Genomic DNA, 25,490 nt, shown 5'->3' on the forward strand with positions numbered 1-25,490 from the left:
GTCTGTGACACCAAAGTGTTTGTAGGCTATATAGTGGTTTTACTGCTTCCTCCGGGGTGTTTCTGAAGTAGAACTGATACGTGGAGAGTGTTAGATACATCCTGCTGTGCTCAGATGCACCGATGCTCTGGTTCCTTGGGAAGGGGAGGGAAGGACACAGGGATGCTACTGGGACGGGGAGCTGGAAAGAAGTTGCTGTGCCTTGTGTTGCTTGGGGCTGTTGGAAGGCAGGAGAGATGGCTGCACTTGCAGGAGAGGCTGTACCTGGACTAGGGGCTGCCACTCCGGGATGCCAGGACCCTCCGCTGGAGCAGGATGAGCAGCCAGCTTTTCTGCCGTGGGCAGGATGAATGGAATGTTTTGGAACAAATGTCTTTGCACATCCCCTGAAATCTTTCACCCTTAGTAGTTGCCTCTGGCCCAAACAGGCTCTGGTTGATCAGGTTGATCCCGCGAGAGGCTGGATTTCGGCAGCTGCATTGCTAGTCCACCCTGGTTAGGACATCTGAGATGGAGAGAGTTTGCTATGGATAGAGCCAAAGCAAAGTGAATGGTTTGCACTTTGTTACTGTTCCTGGAGCCAGGTCAAACAAATGAGGAACTTGTAATACTGTGCCCTGTTTCATGACTGACCTGAGCCTGGAGCGTTCCAGGAACCTGCCTCCTGCCGTTTTGTTGGTGGTTAATGATTTTTGCAAAGGCATTGGTGGCACAATAACTTTGCTCCGGAAAACGATTCCACCAGTGCAAAGTTGTTTGTAAGTGTTTTAAGTCTTCTAACATCTGCAAGGTCAAACACTCTTCCGACGGTTTTTAGACATGCTGGTGATGATGGGTTGGTATCACCAGTTTCTCTCCTTTCAGACTGACACTGTCTAAATGTAATTCTTACAAGAACAGCTCAGGCTCTCTGACATCTGAACAATGGAACATGCATTTAGTTGTAGCCCTCATGCCGCCTCCACACTTATCGACAAGGTTTCTGTGACAGCTTTAAGAAAGGAAGAGCACGTTGCATATGTAAAAGAAGAGTGCTCTGTGCTCATGATGGGCTTCGTAATTGAGCTGCCAACCCCAAACATTTCCGTTAACCACTGCGTAACTGTGGTATCTTTTGTGTGATGGAAATTTGCCAAGAGGTTCATTTCAGATCATGGTCAAAGAGGTCACTGCTTAGACCAGGTATGATCTTCAAAGCTTTTTAAAGGGACACGGTGGAAGCTCTTCAGCAGAGGACCCTGCTCATGGTTCATGGGTGCCTGTGAGGACATGTACTGGTGCGGTTGCCTGCCCTTCTTGAGAAGCATCAATGTAATCTGGTTAAGGAACTTTCTCAGGTGAGTTGAGTGGCTTTTGTAGATTTAACCACCTTTCCTGATCACCAAGCTGGACTAAGCACTCTGACGTAGCCATAGCATCTGTCCACTGCTGTGGTGAGCAGAGCCAAATGGAGCGACCTGAGCTGGGACTGCTGTTCCCGGAATTGAAAAGCCCCGATTTCGTGAAGTGGCAGTGCCTGGGTTTGGCTATTTCAGAGGTTTTTTGGAGGAAGAGAGGAGAGATTTGGCAGTCTTCAAGATCAGCAGGGTAGTCAACTGACATATGGTTTAAGTAGTGGTTGAACATTGAGCCTATCGGCTTAGAAGCCTCCCATAAAGGACATAACTTTATCTTGTCCTTGCGATTTTGTGCTTTGATTCAACTAATGATTTATTATGACCTAGAGGGTAATAAAAAATACTATGCTGAAGCTTTTATTGTTTCATTTTGGTACACATTAAATTTTGGTACTGTCTTTTACTGGCGTTTCTAACATCCACATTCGGTGTAAGTTCAGATTAATGGCCCACGTATGAAAACTTGGAAAGGCTGCGGGCAGGCTGCGTGCGTGCTCAGCACAGGCTGGGCGGCTCTAGCCCATTTCTCTGGTTAAGACACTTGTCTCGATGGGCTGTTTCACAAGCAGTTTGCTTGTGGAAAAAAAGAAAGAAACTGGGTGAACGTGGAGAAGCTGGATTTTCTCCACCCTCCTGCTTGGAGATGTTGCTGCTGTGACGTGTGCTGGATGCAGTCAGAACAGCTTGGGAAGCTCCCAAAGGGTATTTTAGGTAAGTTGTAATTGTCACATCCAGCTTTCCCAGGACAAAACCAACTTGACTCTTGCAGCCCCTAACATCTCCATCAGAGGCGGGTAAGTCAGACTGGTTTCCAGCCTGGATTTGCTTGTTCCCTGTCTTTTCACATCACACAGACACTTCACATTTACCTGTGAGGGTGGAGCGTGGTCTAGGCGGTGGCTGGGGACTTGCAAACCACGCGGTAGCCGTAGTATTGCTAAATCGCTGTACCATGCTCCTGTTTCTCCTGCAATCAGACGAGTATAGTTGTTCCTCCCCAGGTTCTCTCCCAGATGGAGAGATTTTGCTGAAAGCAGCCCAGCAAGTCCATGCAGAGGAGTCAGTTCCCACATCTCCAACTCCTAATCCTTCTAGCTTGATGGCTGAAGAGCCCAGTGAGCACCAAAGGTTGCAGGTCAGATGATGCCTGCAGATATGTCTTGCTTTTATAACCTATTTTCACACGCCTCTGCTTCTGTAAATCAACAAAGCTAGAGATGAAGATAGTAGTTATTACCATTATGAGCATACATTTTTTACTTATTTGTAATGTGAGTCTGCTGTGGTGGACACGACAGAGCAGCACAAGAAATGCCAGTCCCTCCCCAAACTGTCCAGAATCCGGCGTTTCTTTTGTTTCAGGTTTTTCTGTGGTAGGATTAAATGTTTTGTCTCTTCCCGTGCTTCTGAATTACACTGTGTAAAAAGGAAGGCAAAAATTTTTGAGCTGCTCCTCTCCTGCTGGGGAATTTTTGCCTGCTCTAAAGTGGCAGGCTCGGAGGGATGCAGGCGTCAGGGTAGTTGGCGTGACATTGACCCTGAGGTGGAAAACAGCTCTGTCTCAAGCACTGCCCTTATCTGCTCCTCTGTTAGCTGGTTATCTGGAGCCTGCACCTTGCAACCTCAGGTGTATTGTCATCAATCACTGGCATTTTTCTGTTGCATACCAGTTCCTCTCTGCCCTTCCTTTGTTAATAACCCCGTTTGCCTATATCCATAAAAATATCTGATTGTGATACCATTTATCCAAAGCACCATACATCCATCATGTACTTATGAGTGAGATAAACAAGGTCTCCTGGGAAATATGCCGCAAGAAATATATAGGATAAATAACTATATCAAATGTATGTCAGTGCGCAAGAGGGGAAAATCCATTCATTAAACCCAGGGTGGAACTGCAGTGGTTTATTGTACCCTCTAAGCTTTTAGTTTAAGTAAGAAACGTACATTTTTGCTGCTTATCTCATCTAGCACAACTCTCATGCTGGCCACTTCAGCGTGAGATATATTAGCTTCTTTGACTGGCGTTGTAAATGTGTAATTGCTCATAATCTTTTCTCTTTTTTTCTTCCCCCCAGACCGTACAGGCAGCTTTTCCCTTTCTTTTGACTTCAGCTCGCTGCTCCCAAGTTTCAGCCACGTAGATGGATGCGGCGGGGGACTGGAGTGGGAGGAGAGGGGCTGCTGCCAAGCCGCTTTGGTGTTTGGAGGGAACCCCTGGGATTGTGTTTCATTGTCCTGGGCAGCGAGGTGAACGATGAGAACAAACAACTGCAGGTAAATTTCTGCTCTTATTTATATGTGCTTCGTGGTAGTATTTCATACGCAGTTTCTTTAATCACTTGGATTTATTCTTTTTTTTTGCGGTTCTCCAGCCTGTTGTCTGGCCTTCCAGAAGCGGCTGTAGAAGCCAAGGGTGCAGGTCACCCTCCCGCAAGCCCCATCCCTCCCCAGCCTCCAAGGCACCAGATCTTTCTGTTCATTGATTTCTTCCCTCTGGTCACAAAAGAGGTGTGCTCGGCTCTAACTGGGGTGGCTTTACGCTCGTTTACTCCCAGGCCTTTCCGCGAAGCCGAAGCAGTGGGTGTGGAGCTGAGAATCACCTGGGAGCCAAACTGGTCCTTGGGGTAAAAGCACCCCAACACCAAACTATTGATAAATCCACTGATGGGAAAACTGGTTCTGACCATCCATTTCACATTCCACTGGGATGCCTGATTCATGCCGATGTATGGGTGCTCCGTGCTGCTGCATTTTCCCAACATAGAAGGCATCAGATTCAGGCCCTTGGGAGCAAATTTATCTCTAGGTGAATATCCCTCTTACCTGGAAAAGCAAAGTTTGCAAAAAGGCCACAGCTTTGCTACTCATCATAGGGGTTTTCACAGAACAATTATATCTCGGTGTTGGAGACAACATGGTTTGGTGTTTTCATCTACAAAAGCAACCGATAGTTTTATTTTCAAGCAAAAGACAAGTGAAAAAATTGTCCTTTGGCAAACATGCACACAAAAGAAAATATGGGGCCAGATCTTCAGGTAGCATAAATCAGCTGTGGCGAAGGAGCAACACTGATTTACATCCTAAGTGTCAGGCTCTAAATCACCACTGACACACTGTTGAAAAACAAGCATTTCCAAGAACCAGAGCTATAGCTGAGCAATTCCTTTCACTAAGCCATGATTCCTTCCTACTCCCTTTTCCCATTCAAATGTATATAGAAGTGCTCCTTTGTGTTCTGAGGTTTTGTTGCTGTTGTTGCTTTTCATAATGCCTGATTCCTTCTCGGAGCTTTTGTTTCTCCCCTACTTCCTTGTACTGAAAAGCACAGTAAAAAAAAAGTGCCATTTGCCTCCCGTCCACCCCAGGTTTTTGTGGCAGTTCATTAAGAAGAGGGAGCTGTGGGCTGTCGCCGCAGTCTCTGGACGCAGTTCAATACTGTGTGTATTCTTGTGGTGAGATTTACGTCTTACATTCAAAAAAGCCCCTTAAATCAAGCAGCCCGTTAACATCTTCTCCAGCTCTGGGTGCCTGGGAGATAAAACGCCTGCGTGCTAATAGTCGATTCATCACTGATCTTAAAGAGGAATAGCCTTCGCTTGTGTGTGAGCATCCTCGGCCGAATAGGTGTGTTCGAGCCTCGCTATCTATTTATTTATTAATTTAAGATTCTTCATCAGTTTGGGTTCATGTTTCACAATGATGCTTCTGCATCTTTAGGCTTAAGCCTCCTCCCATGCAGAACAGCATATGGCTTTGCTGCAAATGCAGCCCTGGCCAACATGCTGGACTTAAAAATCTGGCAGTGCCAACTTACAAAAGTTTCGTAGTACATATGCCAATACCAGCTGCATAAAAACGCAGGGACCATGAGCTTTCAATGGGTTTTCCAAAGTCGAATATAAAAATTGCTGCGAGTCAAGCTTATTTATGTAAACACTTCCAGTAAATTTATTTCTTGACAAGTTATAGCCCCACAGTCACCCAGCAGCAAAGCCACCCGCGTGGATTCTCCACCATCTCCCGCAGTGCAGCCGTGCGGCTGTGAACTGGTGGGCTCCCATCACACCTGGTGGGGCGAGGGGGCAGCCAGGCATGATCCGTCACCTGGAGCCATTGCTCTGCTTTTACCCCGTGAATCCAGCATGTCTCCACGCGTCTAGAAATGCGATACTGGGCAATTGCTTGTCCCGGGTGTAATTCCATAGCCAGGCACAGATTCCACCGTGGCGGCGGGGAGCGATGCCGACCGGGGCGTTCAGCAGGCTTTGCTCTGCAGGGCCCTGCCGGCGCAGGGCTCGCCGCCACGCTGCGGGGCCGGCTGGTTGCACTGCCGGCTGCGCCGCGCTGTGCCAGCCTGGCAGGGAGACCACTGCGACCAGCAGCTCCAGCGCCCGTTCGTCTCACCGCCTGTAAGCGTATATTAAAAAAGAGGGGGGAAAAAGTAGTAATATTCAAGTCTGAAGTGCTCCGTAGGGCCTGACTGCGGTGGCGTGCTTTGGGTGGGAGCAGGGGAGGGTGGAAGGTGCTGCCAGCAGTTTGCGGTTTCGGCTCTGGCTCTGTACCCTGTGCTGTGGGTGGGACTCGCTGGTCCACCTCCGCCGTGCCCAGCACACGGACGGCTGTTGTGATCAAGGTGCTTTGAAGCCAGCATCATCTCCTTCAGGCACCACTAGCTGTTTCTTTCTCTCCTCTGCTCATCTGAAAGGCTGCATCTTGGCTTTCCTTCCCAAAGGGCAGCCGACAGCTCTCCCTGCACTGACTTTCTCACCTCTGCCCGAGACAGAGGGACAGAGGTCTCCTAGTGTCGTGGAGGTGTCTGAAAAGTCTGCCCATCCTTTTGGAGGTGGGTGATTTCAAGGCTTTTTCATTACAGTACAGACTGAGTTGTCAGGAGCATTCAATACTATGGATTATGGTGGTGCTCCTGAATGATGGGAAAGCTTGATGGCTGTCATTTACTGTCGGTTTTTATTTACTCAGCTGGCCTTCATGCCTGGCTTGGGCACTTTATTAATCCAGACAGCACAAATGGATGTGTGTGCTCTGACGTAGTGCTGGGTGGAAAGCTGCGTTTGCCGTCTGCTGAAGCATCGTGCTTTACAAAAACGGAGTTTGGCCTTAAATGAGTTTTGGAACTAAAAATCTGAAATGAAAAATTGCCCACGAGCTGGAAGTGTGTCTGTCCCCACTATTGCTAAAGTCAGGGAGCAGGGGGGCTGGCCAGTTCGGTGGGCACGCTTTGGGGCTAGGGCCTGAGCTTTCCAAGCTCCTCATCTGTATGGGTTTCACCTGGGTTTTTCTTCACAGTAGCTAGTATGGGCTGCGTTTTGGATTTGTGCTGGAAACAGGGTTGATAATACAGGATGTTTTTGATATTGCTGAGCAGTGCTCACAGAGAGCCAAGGCCTTTTCTGCCTCTCACCCCAGCCCAGCAGCGAGGCGGCTGGGGGCACAAGGGGCTGGGAGGGGACACAGCCAGGACAGCTGACCCCCGCTGACCCAAGGGATGCTCCATACCATAAGTCGTGCTCAGCCTATGAAGCTGGGGGAAGGGGGGGGGATATTCGGCATGGTAATGGTGATGCTTGTCTTCCCAAGTGCTGGTTAGGCATGATGGAGCCCAGCTGTCCCGGAGGCGGCTGAGCCTGCCTGCCCGTGGGCAGCGGTGAGCGAGTTCCTCACTTTGCTTTGCTTGCGTGTGCAGCTTTTGCTTTACCTGTTAAACTGTCTTTATCTCAACCCATGTGTTTTCTCACTTTTACTCTTCCGATTCTCTCCCCCATCCCATGGGACCATCTCAGGCACATCCCCTGGATTTGAAGCCAACCCAAAGAGCCTGAGATTTTTAAAGAAACCCACTTTGCAGTCACTGAAGCAATGCTTTTGAGCTCAGCTTCGTAAACCATCTACCCAGCTCTGCTCTAACTCCTTATCTCACCACAGCTTTGGTTTTCCAGTGGTGAGACCCTAGTTATGAGCACATGGCTGAAAGCCTGGAGCCCTGCCTGGTGGAACTGCTCTGAAGATAGATTTTCCTGCCAGCTTCATGTGCTGAGATTTGGAGTTTTTTGTCATCGCAAATTAGGACAAAAATATCCAGAAAGAACTGTAACATTTTTTTTTAAATAAGAGCATGTTCCAAGATTAGCTTTTTTTGCCACTTATTTAATTTTTTAGGATAGTATATAAAGTGATAAAGAAAACATAAATAAAAGCCTGTCACTTTGGAAAAACACATTTTTTTTCTCTCCCCAAATAGATACTTGCCTCTAGTTAAAGTGTTTCCCGGGGGCACTGGAGGGGAGAAGTCTGGCAATGTGGCAATTTTTTACTCAAACAGCATTTTGGGTGGCACATTGCTTGTGCACCACTCCCCAGCTGCTTCGCCCGGCCCTTTCAGCTCCCTGCCCTCCCTGCCCAGCGAGGTCGGTGCTGTCACCCTTGCAGCAGGCATCCTTAGCCGCACGCTGCAAGCACTCCAGAGAATGTCCGTCCTGAATACGTGACATCCTGGTTGGTGAGGACCAGGTGACGGTCTCATTTACAGTAACGAGCTGTGCCCGTAGAGCACTGCAGGCAGGCAGAGCCCACCCCTGGGTGGGCAGTGCAGGCAGCGGGGCTTTGCCAGGGTGCTGCCGCCGAATCCCAGCTCAGCTCTTTGCAACATGTCAGCCAGTCTCCGGCTATTAAACACTTCCTCGTTTCCACTGATTTATCTGTCATAATCACCTAAGCTGCTAATTTAAGTGTCTCGCAGGGCTGCCTAGGATGGCATGGCAAGGAGAGCAATATGGCAGTGAAGGCTTGATTGATGCATGGATGCAAAGAGCTGTTGGGTAAGCGGGGGGGGAGGACCCTGTCCCTTTGCTGCCTTTCCCCCTCCCTGCCGCAGGTGTGGGCCGGGGTCTTACCTCGGCGCTTCGTCTGCTCGCAGGCAGGGCCTCCGTAACCGGGGCGGCACTGGCAGAAGCAGGTGTCTCCCACCAAAACGGGCTCACCGTTGTTCTGGCACGGTCCGCAGCGGCAGGCGTTGAACTCCAACAAGTAATCGTCCAAAGCCCGTTTCAGGTTTTGCCGTTTGGTTTCCATATCGCCGAGGTTGCTTCTGCGGAGAATTTCATGGATGGGCTGCAGCTGCGTAGGATGGAGATGAATAGCACGGAGACAATTTCAGCTGGGCTTCAACTGGGACGCTACCACACCGCAGCCAGAGAGCTGTGACATTGCTCGATAAACTCGGGGCTCAGAAAAAACTCATTTGTCTTCCTCGACAGCTCCATGTACATCATGCAAATGTGTTACCATGACCGATGGGCCCCAGCGACAAACCACCGTACCAAAACCTTCCTCATCCTAGAGATTTGTGTGGGATTGGCTTTTCTGGACGTGCTTTGGAGTTCCAGTTTAGATACAAATGATAAATCAAAACACCCCAGTAAGCCCATTTTTTGACTGATTTCTTGGTGCTGTCATGATCTCAGAGATTCTCGCATGCTTTTTGCCTTTTTGAATCAAAATGTTTTGGTAAGAGCTTTGGACAGTGGTTATCATCAAAACTTTGATGCCAACCTGCCATTAATGGTCACCCGATGGGAACCGTCCAGTAAATGCTGAGTGTGGAGAATTCTTCCTACATACTTTTTGCCTTTTGATGTCATGAAATGATACTGTGCCGTCTACAGCTTTAAGAATATAACATGCTCCTAGTATTTCTAGTAGCAAAACCCAGTTCTATAGATCATTCAGCAAAAATAGTCCAGTTTGGGCAACTGCAATTGTAACAACTGAATATTCATATGCATATGAATATTTAAGCTAAAAGCTCAGGGCTGGGCTGAGGACACATATTTACATTTGTCTGTCCATGAGTCTTGTGCGAGTGCTGTGTGTCTTGCCTGGGGATCTGTGGAAACTGGTCCCAGAGAAGAGTGAGGCACTGTCTCATAGCACAAGGCTCAGTGAGAGCGAGTCATGGGGAGCATCAGCCAAGCTTTGAGAAGAGCTCTTAGGCAAATTTGCACCAGCCCGATTAACAAACGAGAGGGAGCTGCAGATAAGAGCTGCTGAAGGTGACACGAGCACTTATTGGCAGCTCTGGTTGCACAGTGACTGCTGAGCCCCGGAGCAGCCAGCAGGGAGGTCAGCGCATGGTTTACTGGAAAATTGCAATAAATTTTGCCCAGGATTGATGGGAACTTGTGCAGAAAGGTGAATAACCTGCCGCTGGAACTGAAAGTGCTTTTGTGTTATTGGGGCTTTCTGCCGCTGGGGTGCTGTCCAGGAAGGTTTGCAGCATCCTTCTTGCCCTGCCAATAACGCAGGTAATTCCTCGTTCTGTTTTCCCTTCTCCCACCCTCTGTCAGAGCCGGGAGCGGGGTGCTTTCAAATGAAGATGAGAGGGATGGATGGGGCAGCATGTCCCTGCCATGACTGAGGTACTTCCCCCACACCCCCCAGCTGCGCTCCCGGAGCAGAGCAGTGGTCATAGCATCTCGGGGTAGATGTGGTACTCCTGACCACAGCCAAGGAGCTGTGCCCAGCTCCTCACACCTCTGCACTCTCTGGCCCTGCATTATTTGTTTGCAGGGTTGCTCTTCTCTCTCCCTTCCCATCCCCTCTGCTTGCACCTGTCTCTTCCCCACCTCTGGAGCCCTGTAGGATGCTTCGGTGATCTTTCCGTTTTATGGAGCATCCGATAAAATGAAAGGGAGAAGCAACTCTTGGTGGATTTTTATGGCCACGGACCCCCTTTTGGAGCATGGAGAAAGACAGGACCCACCTGGCAAAGCAGCCAGGAGCCCCCTGCTCTAAATTCCCTGGAAGCACTCTCAGCTACACCCACCATGGTCTGCAGAGGTTAGGCATAGCCACTGCGGCTCTGAGGCAGGTGAAAAGTGGGGGGGTCTATGCAGAGCCCTTGCCTAGGGAGGCAATACTCCTTCCCCAGCCCCCCAGGGGTCCCCTGCTTATACGGGAGGGCGGAGAGCAGCGGGGAAAATAATAGAGGTGAATGCAGCCGCAAAGAGCCATTCATTGGGAAGCTGTTTGGGAACACATCAAAAACTGAACTCGCCACTAATCCAGCATTAAGCTCCTTGTCCGTCTCCCTGCGGATGCGGTCGGTGGGAGATGTACTCCCCTTTGTGAAATGAATAAGAGGTTACCAGATCAGTGGCCCATTACATTTAATCTTGTTCTGTGATGGAATCACAATAAAAATACAAAATGATCTGCTCGACTACACTTTCATTCCTTATAGTGGCAGAGTTTCTTCAACTGCAGAAAAGCCTTACCTCAAAATCAATAACAGCAGGATTATATTTTAATGACCTTCCCCAGTGACGATACATATTGCCATCCCAACTGTTTAAGAGCCCTCCGCTGTAACTGGTATCTCCACCTCTTATCCGGGGAATAATATCTTCCACAACTGCACTGTTGCTCTCAGCATCTGAAAAGTTGAATCACACCCATATTATTTAGCTACCGTTCCCACACGTACACAAGAAATTGCTTAATGGAGGTAAGATCAGTCATGCAAGGGGGCTGTCAGTGAGCATCACCGATGCTGCCTCCTGGAATCGATGGGAGCTTGGCATCCCCTGCTTGCGGGACCACGTTACCACAGGGCGGCCGGTGATGAATTGAGCATCCCGAAGGCTCTAAGCTGGTGCAGCCTGAAGAGCCTACATGCCTCCAGCCTTGGCTTCTAGTTAGCATGTGGGCAGTAGATCATGCTGTCTGTAGCTGGTTAAGTGATTTACCGATCTGGGGCTTCCTAGCCTCTTTTTATACTTTTTATAGTCAGTTTTGACTTCTTTAATAGTTGCCATGTTGCCCTTGTCATCCATTCCCAGTCTGTCATGGCCACAGGAACTGCAGCCTTCCAGCCACCCCACTGCCTCTATGTACACGTGTTCCTAATCCAGGGAGTGCTGCCTTAATTCCTGCTCTTTCAAGAGCAATTAGCACTCCCGGAGACTGGGACCCAAAGTCGCGTTGGTCCCACAACTGGGCCGGATCCACGGCTGGAGATGGCACCAGAGCTCCCTTCTCCGTCCCCTTGTGTGACCCCGCTTGAATCTCCACGCCCAAGTGACCAAGCAAAGCAATGCCAGATGCTGTGACAGACATCTGCCCTGCTGTCATACCAGTTTTCAGAAATCCTTTCTTTGCACAGTCGGAGGATGACACAGATGCTTCCAAACGCTGTTCACTCTCCCTGACTGTAAGGCCAATGGAGTGGCCAATGCAGGCGCTTATCTCTTCAGCGCTGATGTCTGCAAAACAAGAAAACCGACAAAATCAGTGGCTCATTCTGAGTGGAAGGTTGTTCATTTACCTGCTTTTTTCCCCTCCATCAATGAAGAAAATACTTAGTTATTTGTGTGGCCTGTTTTTCAAATTCAGGAGCTGTTCCAGGCAGAGAACAGCCAATATTTTGTTGGGGTATGTTGGGCCTGTCACATGATAGGTGAGTAGGGAAATGTCCTTACCTTGAAATTTGTTTCCTTAGAAAGTATTAAAAGAAAGCAGAAACCTGAACACAGGGCTTCAGGCACTTATTTCCTTGTTTGGTCTATTTATTTAAAACTAAAACATTTGAGGGTTTTGCAGACTGAATCTAGGGTAAAGCCAGGAACAGCAGCTGAAATCAATAGATGCTCACTAATTTCCCTAAACTCAGGACCTGACCCCTGTATTGGGGGTTTAAGTAGCATCTTCAGTAGCAACTTGCAGAGGGTCTGTCTGCTGAGAGCTGCCAAAGCCTTGCTGCCAGCCAGCACTACCACATACATCATGAAAATACGTAACTGGAGACCCATGAAGGGACTGCAGAGGGGAGAAGGGAACTAATGAGGTGGTTTCACCAAGGTAAGCAATGCGCATATTTCATACAGCCTGGGTTTATGTACATACCACTGTGCTGCAAATATAAGGCCGTCTTCTTTAACAGGTAAAAAATCCATTGATTTCTATAAATACAGGTATTGTAAGTAATAGGTAACTTTTATATTGCTCTTTTTGTCGGAGGACCTTAAAGTGTTTTACAAAGCAGCCCAGCGATCAATGCGGTGGCACTGGAAGGGGGGCAAGGAGGTCAGCAGGATTTGTGCATCATGGCTTAATGGTCTAAAGGCTGAAGCTCTGTCCGAGCCCCAGCCCGGAATGGTGTCTGCTGAACTGCCTCAGCCCAGCATCGGGGAGCAGGGTCTGGCCTTGCTTGTGTTTAAAATACTGGTAAAACGCCCGTAGCTTGCTGTTTTGCTGCCTTCTACACACCCTGCAGGAGAGGCTCGCTGGAGCTGCTCGTTGGCGTGGTGGGTCCCAACTGGCGGAGCTGCTCCGCATCTTGAGGAAGGGGCTACAAGTCCTGGATTCAAACTGGTGAGAGCTGAAGCATGCTCAAGACTTCAGGGGGGATTACATCCCATTGCAAAACTGGGCCCTTGAGAAAGATTAAATGTGTGGCACTCAATTACTCGTACTAAACCGTTCAACAGTTGTAAACACAGTGGGTAAAGTTCATTCACCCAAAGCAATATGAGTGATTGCTTATCTTGGTGTTGGAGGGCCATAAAATTAAACTTGAGGAACACCCTGATTAATTGATTGGCCATGGTTCCTGTTGAGTAATTATGATCAGCGAGGGTCTGTCAATACAATTCGCTATTGGTTGCAGCAAGATCGGGTCTTGATAAATGAAAAGTGGTTATCATTGCAAAAGGGTGGTCATAGAAAATATTGGCACTTGAGGGGGGAGCTCTGATAGGTTTTTTATATGATATAATTTGCGATAGCTAAATGTGCTCAAGTGATAAGATTTACTGCTGCATTTTGAATTAATCAGAATATATGAAGACTCTTTCTAATTTAATCTGTGCATAATCTTTCTCCCATAAATGTTCTTGTAATGTGTGAACACATTATACTGTTTTCTGCTAAATAATAGAACCGTAACAATCTATTTTAAAAACTAGTAATGAAAAATATTGATGGCAGAGCATCAAGGGACCTTGTTCTGACATATGTATTTATTTCATTCACGACCACAACCATGCAAGCCCTTGCAGCCTGAAAGCTAGAAATGGGTCTGGCAGCAAAACTGCCACCCTGAGCTCTGCACCGGTGAGTTGCAGCCTATTCCTGGGTATCTAAACCCAGAGGGTGTCTTCGTTTGCAAAATTCAGGTTTCCTAGATGCTTAGAGTCCAGCTCATGCCTGTGCCTAGCTAGACGCTCAGCAATCACCCAAGCTGTCCTTGGACCCAGCCTAGGGATCTTTTTCCTGGGCATGCGCTTTAATCACTGGTCTATAAAAAAGGAGTGTTTTCTCTTCCAGAGCATTTAACATAGAGCTTCGTGGGCTAGGCGGGCTCTCGGGAGCCGTGGTTGATCTAAAGCAGGTGCCATGCTGCTCATCCCTGTGGGGACTCAGCGGTACATCTGCAGGCATCTGCAGCGCTTCAGACTCTTAGGAAGGTCGCGTTTTAAGTCTTGAGCACTTCTGTCCTGATCCTGTCCATTCCTCAGGGAAGGTGGATAGTCCTCTTGCAAACATGTGTGTGTGTGCCCGTGGTGTGGCACGTTTCCCAGGTCAGCGGTGCTCTGCGTCACGCGGCTCCACGTGGTTGGGTCCTTCTGGGTCTGCGTCGTGTGACGTAGAGCACCTCTGACCTGGGAAATGGGGACTTTCTGGCAGAGCCTGGGTTAGATGAAAATTACAGAAGCATGCTACATTAGAATGAAAACGACCTCTCTACTGGGGCACATTTTTGTCTTTTACTGAACTTCAGCATCCTTCTTTCCTAAGATAAGGCATCTCGTGGCAGTAAATCTCCTCTTTATATACGCAGCAGGCACAAGATGAAGTGAAATAATAGCCTCCCTCCACATGCTCTCGATTCATTCTTCCTCTGAAATTGGCAGCCTGCTTCCTGAAGACTTGCTTGCCAAGATCTTCTTCACTTCTATATCACTCGCTTTTCAAAGTGAATAAATGATCTGCAGAGGCGTCATGTTTCCAAATGTTAGTAGTTCAGGAACTTGATGAAAATTCTCTCAGTCGGTAATTCCTTGTGGAAAAACTGGCATGGTCAGCCCTCACCGTGGAGTGCATAGTTATCCTAGTGCTGACAGTACCAGACCATTTCAGACCAGAGGCAGAATTTGGGGCAGAACCATGGAAATTAATGGAATTACAGCAATTGGCACCAACTGCAGCAATTTCCACCTGTTGTCCTGTCCAAGATCACAATTTTCTCTTGCATAAACGTCCAGCCTGGAGTTACCGAGGCACCATTATCCTTGGCAGAGCGGGCAGTGGGATCTATGGCATGGTTGACACCTTTGCAGGAGTTGACAATCCAGTTAGTGTACTGAAGTGCCCTGTTATTGTTCTGCATCTTATGTTTTTGACTAGGAAAAATGTCATGCTTTTGGCTCGCCAGTAATGGCTATTCTTGCTCTGTAGGCATCTGCAGTGGATGTTTTATGTAACTGAGATTTAGAGATATGGCTCTCCAGCCTCATAGACTCTGGTCTGTTGAGAACTGGAGCTAACAGAAGTCTGTTAGTCTTCAGATCTGACACTAACCAGAGTAAAGTGGCAGAGCTATTGCCAAGTGCAAGGCGTTATTGCCATTTACAGAAAATTGAAATCCTCACTATTAGGAGGCTAAACCGTGAGTGGGCTATCTTTCTTTGTTCTGGATGAGTTTGAAGTCCTGGAGCATTCATGATAATGGCCAGAACAAAGACTATTAGAAACAGGGGAAGTTTGGAGAAGTCTAGAAAGTCACACTGAAAGAAAGGGAGAAGAAGATGCTCGGGTTCCTCCCTAAGACACCAAAATCTCACGCAGATTCTGAAATTAGAGCAGGAAGGACGTTTTCTGATACTCAAGCTTATCTGTCCCCTGCTCTGTGGCCAGTAGAGTGTCCACCTAGTGAACAACACGCAGGTACCCCTGCCCCACCCCCACCATGCATTTTGGGGCTTGTGACCAGTACGTGTCTCTCGTGTGACGGGGCATGCGTGCCAGCTCAGCAAAGAGATGCCAAAGAGCACCCACCCTCCCAGGGCCAGGGCCACGATGGCTGTGGGGAGCAGCCAGAGCCAGATGAATTGCTCCCGTGGACTGGACCCACCCCATGGCCACCAGGTTGGAAACCCCTGGTTTAGAGCAGAAGTTGTGAAGAGAGAGTATCTGTGTCATTTTCTAACCTTTTCTTCTCATTTCCTCCTTGTTGATGACAAGGATGTACTCAAAGACGCCCCCCATGGTGCCAGACGTCATGAAATGGGTGCCGTAGTCGTTGATGAATTTGGCATACATGCCATAGTTGTAGGTGTCCGGGAGCTCCTGCAGGGAGAGCAGCACATCTTCATCCAAAACTATGTTGTCTCTTCTCATCTTGAAACGGGCTGTCTGCACCTTCGTCACACTTCTAATGAATCCAACCTCCTGTTGGAGGTAAAGGAAAGAAGAGCTGCCACTCAGCGTTTGTTTAAAACAAACAAACAAACAAACAAACAAACAAGTCATGTCTAGTTGTTAGGTTTGCAGAGGAAAGCCTGGCTCTCTGACTGTCAGTGTATGTTGAAGGCATGAAAACAAACCTGGGTTTAAACGAAATCGGTGGTAATTCTTTAGTGTTTCTTTCTGGTGTGCTGTATGAGGTGGAGGGCAAAGCCGTGGGTTTGGATGCTGTGGGGGTTTTTATTGGTGTGTGAAAACGATCAGAATAGGGCTCTGCATGATTCTCCTCCATCCTCCATTTCTTTCTTCTGCTTTCCTTTCCATACTGGTTATTCCCTTTTGCTTTTTTCCACAGCCTCAACCAGTAGTGCAGGACAAGGGCTGAAGGCAAGCCCAGCCCAGTCTGGCCAGGAAGGGGAACCCTGGTGAGGAAGGCGCCAACGGGAGGAGGATTCCCTGGATATACCACCCGATCCACAGCTCCTCTTCCAGCTTAGCTGCTGCCTCAGGCAAGGCTCTGGTGCAACCAGAACAGCCCTTTAAATGATTCCTCCAACAATAGATCATCATTTAGCTGCAAACATTGTGTGGGTCTAGACAAGGGCACAGTAAATACTATAATGGTGCCCATTTCAAACAGCTTTTAAGGGCATTTTAACTCAGAAAACCATCAAAGTAATTCTTCTTTATTGTTTTCTGTCAGCAGCCACGAGAGAAGTGAGATGGGGCACAGTGAATGTGGGAAATACCAGCACTCGTGTTATTAGATTGGAAAAAGGTCATCACAGCTGGTCCGTGATGTAAACCCACTGTGAGACATGCACCCTATTACCGGGTACTCTTTTTTTTTTTTTTTGGAGCAGTATTTTAACCTCCCATAAAAAGTAGCATATTTCCCCATCACAAGGCAGCTTGTATTAATTTGAACAAGATATATTTGCTACCGGAGATCATTCCCTGAGGACAACTGTTTTGATCAACATCTTGATATTTCCTCCTCCCTCATCGTCACTTTAAGCATTTTTTTATTTATGTGCTTAATGTAGCCATGAAACAGGATGGGGTGAGATGACATGTGTTGCGGTACTTCGTAATTCAATTTTATTCCCACTCCCTGTTTGCTAAAACGTAATAAGAACAACAAACAGGGTTACTAACGATCATATTGCAATTACATGAACAAATTAAGGTACAATTACTATGTGTTAAAAAATGCAATTGAGAAAATAAACTGACATAAGTTACAGCCAGACCATGTGATGCACAGATGACATGACTGGAGCATATGCATCACTGATAGTATTTTATTTTTTTTTTACCTTTGCAGTGTATTGTGTGAAATTCTTCAAGGATCCTTTGCCACCTGATAAAGTGAAGCCCAGTTCTAATTGGATATCTGATTCTCCAGGCCCAATACCAATGGTAAAGCCGTTTGTTCTGGTTTTGTCACTTTTAAGGGCATCAAGCAGATCCTTTGAATCCTCGTAAAACTCAAAAGCGAATCCAGAATCAGCATGAGCCTAAAGTGAGAGGAGCAGACATTAATTTTTCAGGTACTTCCCTTCCTTTTTAACCTCTGTTTCTTTAAGGAGCTGATGATGCCTCTGTTGAAGCCCGCGATGCTCCTGACAGCACTGACATTGACTTCAGTGGATGTGGAATAGAGAATTAAGTCACGTACTGTTACATTTGGAAATAGGTGAGAAATGTGGGTAAAGCCATGCATTTTGCTTCGACTGTCTCCAGATGGGGGAAAGGTTAGTGTTTAGCCAGTCCAAGCAGTACCATTAGAGCCAGAACCAGTAATGGTACATATTAAGATAGCTTGACGTTCCCATCATAAAGCCTTCCTTCCGCTTCCTTACAGCTCTGCCAAATCCTAACGATTTGGACTGAATTTTTTCTCCCCAGCCTGCTTCTGGATGAATTTATTTAGGAAAAAAAATCAGCCACTTGCAATGGCAGCACTAGAAAACAAACATTGTTTTGCCTGTGTTTTAGAGAAGTGACCTTTTCCTTGACAGCTCTACTTTGCCAGCATGTGAAATGGAGCAGCCTTGCTGAATCCAGGCTGTGTCATTTGCCATCCCTGTAAAAAGCCAGCTGAACTACCAACACTGCAAAAAACCATCTCACACCGTTGTGAGTGACTTCCTAGACCCCAGCGGGTACACTCCTAAGCTAGACGTGTATAGGGCATGCTCGAGTGTCCCTCAGCGCCTGACCACGGTGCAGATGTCCACCACTGCTAGCAGCAGATAAGGGGGGCAAGAAAAGGTGGTCCGTGTGGTGGGTCTGTCTGGGTTCCAGCTGGGGACTAGGGAGCACAGGGGACTCCACCTGCTGGGAGTTCATGAGAGCCACTTGTATTGAGCCTGTGGCTGTAACGTTCCCCTGGAATAATGTGTTTTCTTTCATTCATGTCAAAAAGCATGAGAAATGTTGAACAGTGTGGCCAAGGCACCCACTTAGGACATGGAAGACCCAGGCTGAACCCTTGCTCTGCTTAGTTCAGTCTCCAACATCAGATGTGACCCCACAGTATAGGCGTTGTGATTCATGGTGATGGCTTGCAGGGTCTCGGTCTCGCTCAGGATTTGGATTTATATCCCTTGTAGCCATGCCATAGACTTAAAAGGCTTTCTAAGATTGAACCAGTATCATTGTTCCCATTTTCCACATGGCCAAATTCATCCCTGGAGAGGCAAGTGGCTTGTGCAAGCTCTGCAGCTCATTAATAGCAGAATTTAGAGAAAACACATTTCTCTTGGCTCTGAGCGGGCCAGAGTAAGCAGTGGCGATGCCTGGGTGATATAGCACGTCAGCTCCTTGATGTGCCATAAAACAGCATTTATATCATCGCTTGCTGCTTGTCTCGGGGACAGCTGGAGAAGGGTACCTTGCAAGACAATCCATAGTGAATGCTAAACCGTACAATATCTTTATAGCAAGCTTGACTTTTATCTGGGAAAACGTTCCTAAATTTGACTACCCAGAGTACTTACTAGGAATTGGTATATGTGGAAGTTGTAAGGTTTGCGGAAATACTTCTCATCGTCTCCGTAGTACAGACGTTCACAGGCAGCGTCGTACCTCAGCTCCCGCCACTCACCGTTGTAGACATACTCACAGTGGCCTCCAAAAAAATTAGGATCATACACGTACTGGCTCTCTTCCTGTGTTAGGATATTGTATCTTGGAAAGAAGCAGCATTTGGAAAGTTATCCATAGCTCCCCTTGTATTTCCCCAATAGTCTCTGTCACTGTTTCTGTTCTCCTGACACTCCAAGTTATCTGTCCTCAGGTCTCTGACTTTGAATTTGGATAGCACCTAAAAATCTAAGGATTGGGTTTATTATCTCCTTGCTATGTCCTTCCCAAAGGAGACAAACAGGCATTTTATTTCCAAGACATCGCTTTGGACTCCTAAGCTAGAAGTAGAAGAAATTGGTGAAGTTGTCCAGCCCATCCCAGCAAGTAGTGATGAAAGTCCCGACGTCTTGGCATTCCTCCAGGTCCCCTGTGAGCCTAATGCATCTCACTGTCACAAAGTGTTTCCTGGCATTTTCTGTTAATTGTTTTCTATCTTAATTTCATCTCCTTCCTTTTAATAATGGTCTCATTTATCAGGGGAGTTAGCACCCTCCCTAGACTTGCAGCCTGCTTCTGCTTTGCCAAGTCTCTCACTTACTGTTCCTTACACCTTTCTTCCTGCTCTCCAGCCATCGCAGCTGCTTCCCTCTGAAGTCTTGCCTATTACCAAATATTCCCTGTAATTCCATGGCCCAAGTAAAAGCATTATTCAAACTAGACAGCAGCATTGCTCCTCACAACAGGGAATCATCTTTAAGACTAAGCTAGTAAATGCTATTGCTTTTGTGTGGTCTGCAGGAGAAATGCATCAGAGAGCGGGACTAAATGGGTGCTTGGTTAAAATTAATGTATGCCTTGAAAAAATTTTGATGGACTCTCTTCGGCCCTGGACCAGAGAGACATTTACCTCATGGACTCCAGAGAACGTTGGATCGAGCTGATGGGAAGGTTCTCGGGTGGCTGACTATGTGCTCATACTGCAGCACGTGTTCTCCAAGTGAGACTAAGCAGTACCTTGGCTAAAGCATAAGTTTTAAACCAGGGGTGTCGCAGCAGACAGTTTGCCTTTCAAATTGGTCTGGAGTTTTCTTTTGCATGTATTACCTAATCAAAATTTGAAACTGAACAGGGTGACACTTCTTCATGGATAGAGTATTTACCCTGCTTGTATCTATTTGTGTGGTGCTCAGGCTCTCTGCCTTCAGTCTGTGCTTTGGAGTCCTAAATCCTGGAGTCAGGTCTCCTTAAGGATGAACAGCACCAGGTTGCTGAATCTCCAAAGTCTTCTGTTTGCTTTAATATATGGCTTTTATCAACTGGAGAAAGCTGTGAGATAACTAGGATATTTTTTTACAGGAGTATAAAGAGGGCATCACAAGCACAGAGTGGCTGGGAGAGGCCAGGGTCAGACAGTAAATCCAAGACAGGATTTGAAATAAAAGCCGGGGTGAACTTTCCTGCCTCCTTCATTGCTACACATGGCTACGTGAGACGGGAGCTCTCCTTTGGGTCTTGTACGGCACCCTATAAACTCACGGAGCACTGCTGTTACGAAGGAAGAGCAATTTACAAAAACTCAGTCCTGTTCTGATTGTGAGAGTAGCAGCTATTGATTCGTTACTCACCCTTGGGCTGCTTTTTCAGACCCTGGGATTGGGAACAGGTGTTCACAAGGGCTTTCAATACCTTCATCCTCACAGTTACTCTCATCAGACCCATCCCTGCAGTCTGGCTCTCCGTTGCACACCAGATGCCGTTGAACACAGCGACCTACAGTGCACAGGTACAGGCAGTGGTTTATCCACCCTTCAGAAGACCTTTTTTGGCAGCTTGCCCTGATGGTGCTGTTTACCACCCTTATCTTGGGGCCACAAGAAGTCCCACTGGGTGTTAAACACCACGCTTTTCCATTGGGAGCTTGCTTTTCCCAGCTCCTTGGCAGGATATTTTCCTTTGCAACCTGGCGTGAGCACAGCTTGGATCCAAGCTGGCCTCTCCCTTGGGCTCCCAGGGGATGGGAGTCAAGGAGAGGTCACCTCGGTGGGCTGATTTTGTTACTCAAAATCATGTTGTGGGAAGGAGCTACAGGAAGCAATAGCTTCTCCACTTGGCTCAAGAAAGTCGATTCTGTCTGATTTAAGTGAAATTTAGCCTCTTCCTATTGCAGGAGGTATTTGGGAAGTTTCTTGCTGTGATTATAGCTCAAGAATGGATGTTTTCTGGAAGGGCAGCTTGAAAGTGTGTTTGCTTCTGGGAGTGAGGAGGAAGCCTTGACATGACATTCATGGCAGGAGGGAACTGGTGCTGCTGCACTTGCCTCGATGGAGTGGTGATGACCTGCTCCAGCTGATGAGCTGGTCAAGGGCTGGCGCGTAGTTCTAAATTTCAATAGAATTTTCATTAAAGGCTCAAGATGGGAGTTTGAGCCATTTGTGTAAAAAACAAAAATCTGTCAAGGCTAGTCAAACTTTCAGAGAACAGCCGTATCTTGTCCCGATCCTCAGAGCTGGGGATGGCTAAAAATAAATAAATCACCCCAACAGATTGCTAGTTGGATTCATGATTGAACTATGTCTTTTGCAGAGGGAGAAAGTGGCGTGCTGTGGGAGCGCTGGTGCCCGTGGAGGGGAGTGTGAGCACGCAGCACAGCAGTTGGAGCAGAATATTTCTACTCTCTTATTTCCACTGAAAAATTAACCTTTTCCAAGTCACACAGCCTTCTTTTCTATCCAAATTCGGGTGTAACGTGGATGGATTTCTGTAAAAGTGAGGGGAAAGACAAAGATGGGGATATTTCCCGCTTCCTTTTGCACTGGTTTACCCTCCTGCTGGCTGGTTGGCAAAGCTCTGCCCGTGGCGGGGGCTGCTATCACCCCAGGTCTGTCCGCCCAGGACCAAAACCTCTTTGGCAAGAGTTTGTGCCTGGTTCACTCACCTGTTTCCTCACACCGAAAGTCTTTCCCACAGCTGGGGGGTCCCGTGCATGTTGTCTCGGCGCGGCAAGCTTGCTCACCCCAGAGGTGCCCCGCGCATCGCCGCCCTGCGAACCCCGCCGGCTGCATCAGCCTCCGGTACCGGTGCTAAACCGCACAAGAGAGAAAAACACCGCCAGCACCTAACCCATGTCCCTCAGAGACACCACCTCCGCAGGCGATAAAGCAATTAAAACCATCACTTCTATCTGTATTGTTATCTTTTCATGCAACCCAAAGACTTTGTCCATGATAAATGGAGGAGAGTCAGCAGCAAGGTGGGAGCTCAGGAGATTTGCTTGAGGTTCATGTAAGTGAATTCAGGTGGGGCTGGGGTGACTGTTTTTAAATATCTCTTTCCTACTTTGTACCTGGGATTTTTCATTACACGTGCTTTGTCCTGAAATGTATCAGGCTCAGATGGACACAGACACTAAATGCAACACTGGTCCTGCAACGTTACCGATGGATTATTAATAAGAAGCGCTGGTCTTTAAACCGGGAAGGAAAAAAAATACAAGGAAAGAGAGAAGAACCAAATCATTTATAAGCATAGGAACAAAAAAAATGCAGGGATAAAAACTCAGTAGAAAGCAAAATTATGTCGAGTATTTGAAAATAAATTTTTGAATTGTGAAGACATATGTGAAAGGATATAAAAAAGTGAGAACAGGAGCTGATGAATGAAGACTGCTTCTAATTTCATTGGAATATGTGCATTAAGAATCAGGGGATACTTAATTAAATCTGAGATAGAAAAGGAAGAAAGTCTTGGGCAAATATTCGGGCCTGATTCTTCTGCTATTTGCCTTGATTTCGCATTTTGCTGTTCTGCTGCCTTAAATGAATTTATTCCCCAGTTTACACCAGGGTAAGTAAGAGCCTCTCTAGTAGAGGAGCATCTCCGTCATATTTGGATGAGTATACTGGATGCTTCAGAATGATGAATATGTATAATATATATAATTAATGTGTGTACATCCTCATCACAGACACATCTGAAGATAAATTAATACATTATGGTGGAGCCTTACTTTTTTCTCCTGGCAAGGAAAGCAATCAGTCCATTCTGACCACTGGCTCAGCTGACAGTCGACAGGAGCTGGAGAATTAACATCTCTGCTGCTTCTTCTGAGGAGGGGAAGAGACAGTGGTCTGTGGTCTTTGAAGTTGTGTTTTAAGGAGGGATGGGGGCTAGCAGGGGGGAATTCATCTCTCTGTGTGGTTTTTTTTCCACCAGGAATCCACTTTGTAGGAAATGGGAAGCATCCTGTAGCCAGGGTGGCTGTACTACCCAAGATGCCCCGTCCAGGGATTCACCATCAGAACTGGCCCCAGCGGCAGCAGGTGCAGGACCTGGGTTGCCTGCTTTCCCAAGAGCTCCTAGCCCTTTCCAATGAAATACATCTACGTCACATATTATATCACCAAACACGCTGAGTAAACAGAAGGAATGTCAGGAAGAGACAGGTTTTAAGGAAAGGCTTCTTTTTTCCCTGTCTTCTCAGAAGCACATCGTAAACTCCAGAAGCAGTGACGTTTATCACCTTGGGCCTGTTCTGAAATCTATTGATTTCATTTTTTTTTTACACCTTTGTGAGTTCATGGTCAGTGTTTTTCCTGATGAGTGTGAAATCAGGGTCTGATTCCCGTGGGCTTTGTGGAGCAGTGGGAATGGCTGCACCAGCAGTGCCGAGAAGGCTAGATACAAAGCAGTGTTGACTCTTTCTAAAAGGAAGTACATTCTGAGAAGAGGAAAACAACTAAAGGAAGGGTGTAAAAGCAGCAAACGGCAAGGGTACTGTATCTCTATGGCCCTTGGATCAGACTCTCTGCATATACACCGAGTATCACTATGCAACAGTAAGAAAATACTTCCCTGCCCTCCTAGCCCAGTTGTTACAATCTCTATTTCTGTCCCTGCTCCTATGATCTTTGTGCAATGCATTCTCCGTCTTGAGGAGCACTTTGTGGCATCCTAATACAACTCTGTGTTTGCCACAGCCTTCAAAGCATTTTGAGGGGTTACTCTGAGCCAAAACAGCATTATTAGTATAAGTATTTTGGTGCTTAACTAATGAGCAGTCTGTTTTACTTAGGAGACCGCAGTCCAAAGAGAAATATTGATAATTAGCTGAGGTGCGGGGCACACTGGGGAAGCATCAGTGTAGATGTAGGCTGTGGAACAGTTCCTAAATGAAAACCACCACAGCTCAGCAAGGAAGCCCGTGGATGCAGATCAGTGTGTGAGATAAAAACCCACTGTGTCTCCAGGAGAACAGGAGCCTGCAGACAAACACGGAGCTGGAGGACACGCCTGTATTGATGCCTTTTTTGCTCTGACAGGAGGATTTGTGGGCTGTATCATTCAGCACTTCACAAAGTACTTAATTGGCTCACCTTCGATTGGATTTTACATTTACCTCTTCATTATTCTGCCTTGTTTGATAAGTTCATCAAACATCAAAAATCTCGTCTTTGTTCATTTTCAAAAGGGATTATCGGAATAAGCCTTCATAATTAAGTGTATCACTACCACTTTTTTTTTTCCTTTCCGCCTTCTTGTCTCCATGTTCCAATTATCACTGATACCTTTTTTTGATCCTTCTAAATCATATTTGCCTTTAGAACAAGCCTGAAATTAATAGCTGTAGAAAAAAAAAAAAAAAACACCTACCATTTTCCTATCATGACACTATAGCTTTAGAAAAAAGTAACTTGTTTATTCCCTTCCTTCAAAGCCTAAGTGACACTTGTATAGGTTAATAATAATGTTGAAGGGAAAAAAAAAAAGGAGGTATGAGGATCTGGCTTGCATTGAAAATTGGGTTATTCACATGCACTTGTTAACTTCACATTGTCAAATGCAAAATAATTATAATGAAAAAGAATATGAAAAATATTCGCTCGTAAATCATCTTGTATAGGGAATTCATTTCAAGTGCCCAAACCCAGTATGGTAATTTTGGTAAGGAAGTTTAAGAAAGCTTAATAGTCATCTGCGAAAGAAAAACCATTGTGCAAACAGTTCCTATAAGAAGGAATTATGATGCCTAGCTTAGGCTTTGGCCAACTGCCAATATTTTATTTATTTTTTTTTCCCCGATAGCTGTTTACAGAGAGCACCGTGTGCACATGCCTCAAGTCAGGACAAAATTGATGGGCTGACTGACTTGTCTGTAATTTCTATATGTAAAGTGAGGGGGGAGCGGGCTTACCTCTGGGAAGGCGATGCCTCGAGCTCCCCGCGCACTGTGGCCGTGGCCCGACGAGCCGTTAGAGCCAGCGAGCATATAGACAGAATCAAAGGAGAAAGCCGACACAGGCTCCACCACATTATTTTTCCATATGTAAATGTTTGCTACAGCTGCAAACAAAAGCTTCAGGCTTCAGGATGCCGTCGGGCAGGCACTGCTAGAGCAAGCGCGGAGCCCACCAGCCCCCAGAGCGCTGCGGTAAATCATTGACAGCAGCACGGATCAGATCACAAAGGATCAAGACACGTCCCAGAGGCCTTTGCCCTTCTGGAAACAAATTCCCA

At 46.9% G+C, this 25,490-nt stretch overlaps 1 protein-coding gene across 1 annotated transcript; it reads right to left on the reverse strand.

The window, feature by feature from the left end:
• Window positions 1-5,324: 5,324 nt before the first annotated feature.
• C8A (complement C8 alpha chain) lies at window positions 5,325-25,386 on the reverse strand. The gene is made up of 11 exons (XM_056356019.1): window positions 25,168-25,386; window positions 22,984-23,080; window positions 21,913-22,057; window positions 20,603-20,747; window positions 18,890-19,079; window positions 17,204-17,404; window positions 15,629-15,869; window positions 11,555-11,683; window positions 10,697-10,854; window positions 8,315-8,537; window positions 5,325-5,810 (listed from the first exon to the last, which is right to left on the reverse strand). The coding sequence occupies exons 1-11, from the start codon at window positions 25,284-25,286 to the stop codon at window positions 5,659-5,661; spliced, it is 1,800 nt and encodes a 599-aa protein (XP_056211994.1). The 5' UTR covers window positions 25,287-25,386; the 3' UTR covers window positions 5,325-5,658.
• Between the last annotated feature and the right edge of the window lie 104 nt (window positions 25,387-25,490).

This window comes from Falco biarmicus, chromosome 11 (genome assembly GCF_023638135.1).
Source record: "Falco biarmicus isolate bFalBia1 chromosome 11, bFalBia1.pri, whole genome shotgun sequence".
NCBI classification, from domain to species: domain Eukaryota; kingdom Metazoa; phylum Chordata; class Aves; order Falconiformes; family Falconidae; genus Falco; species Falco biarmicus.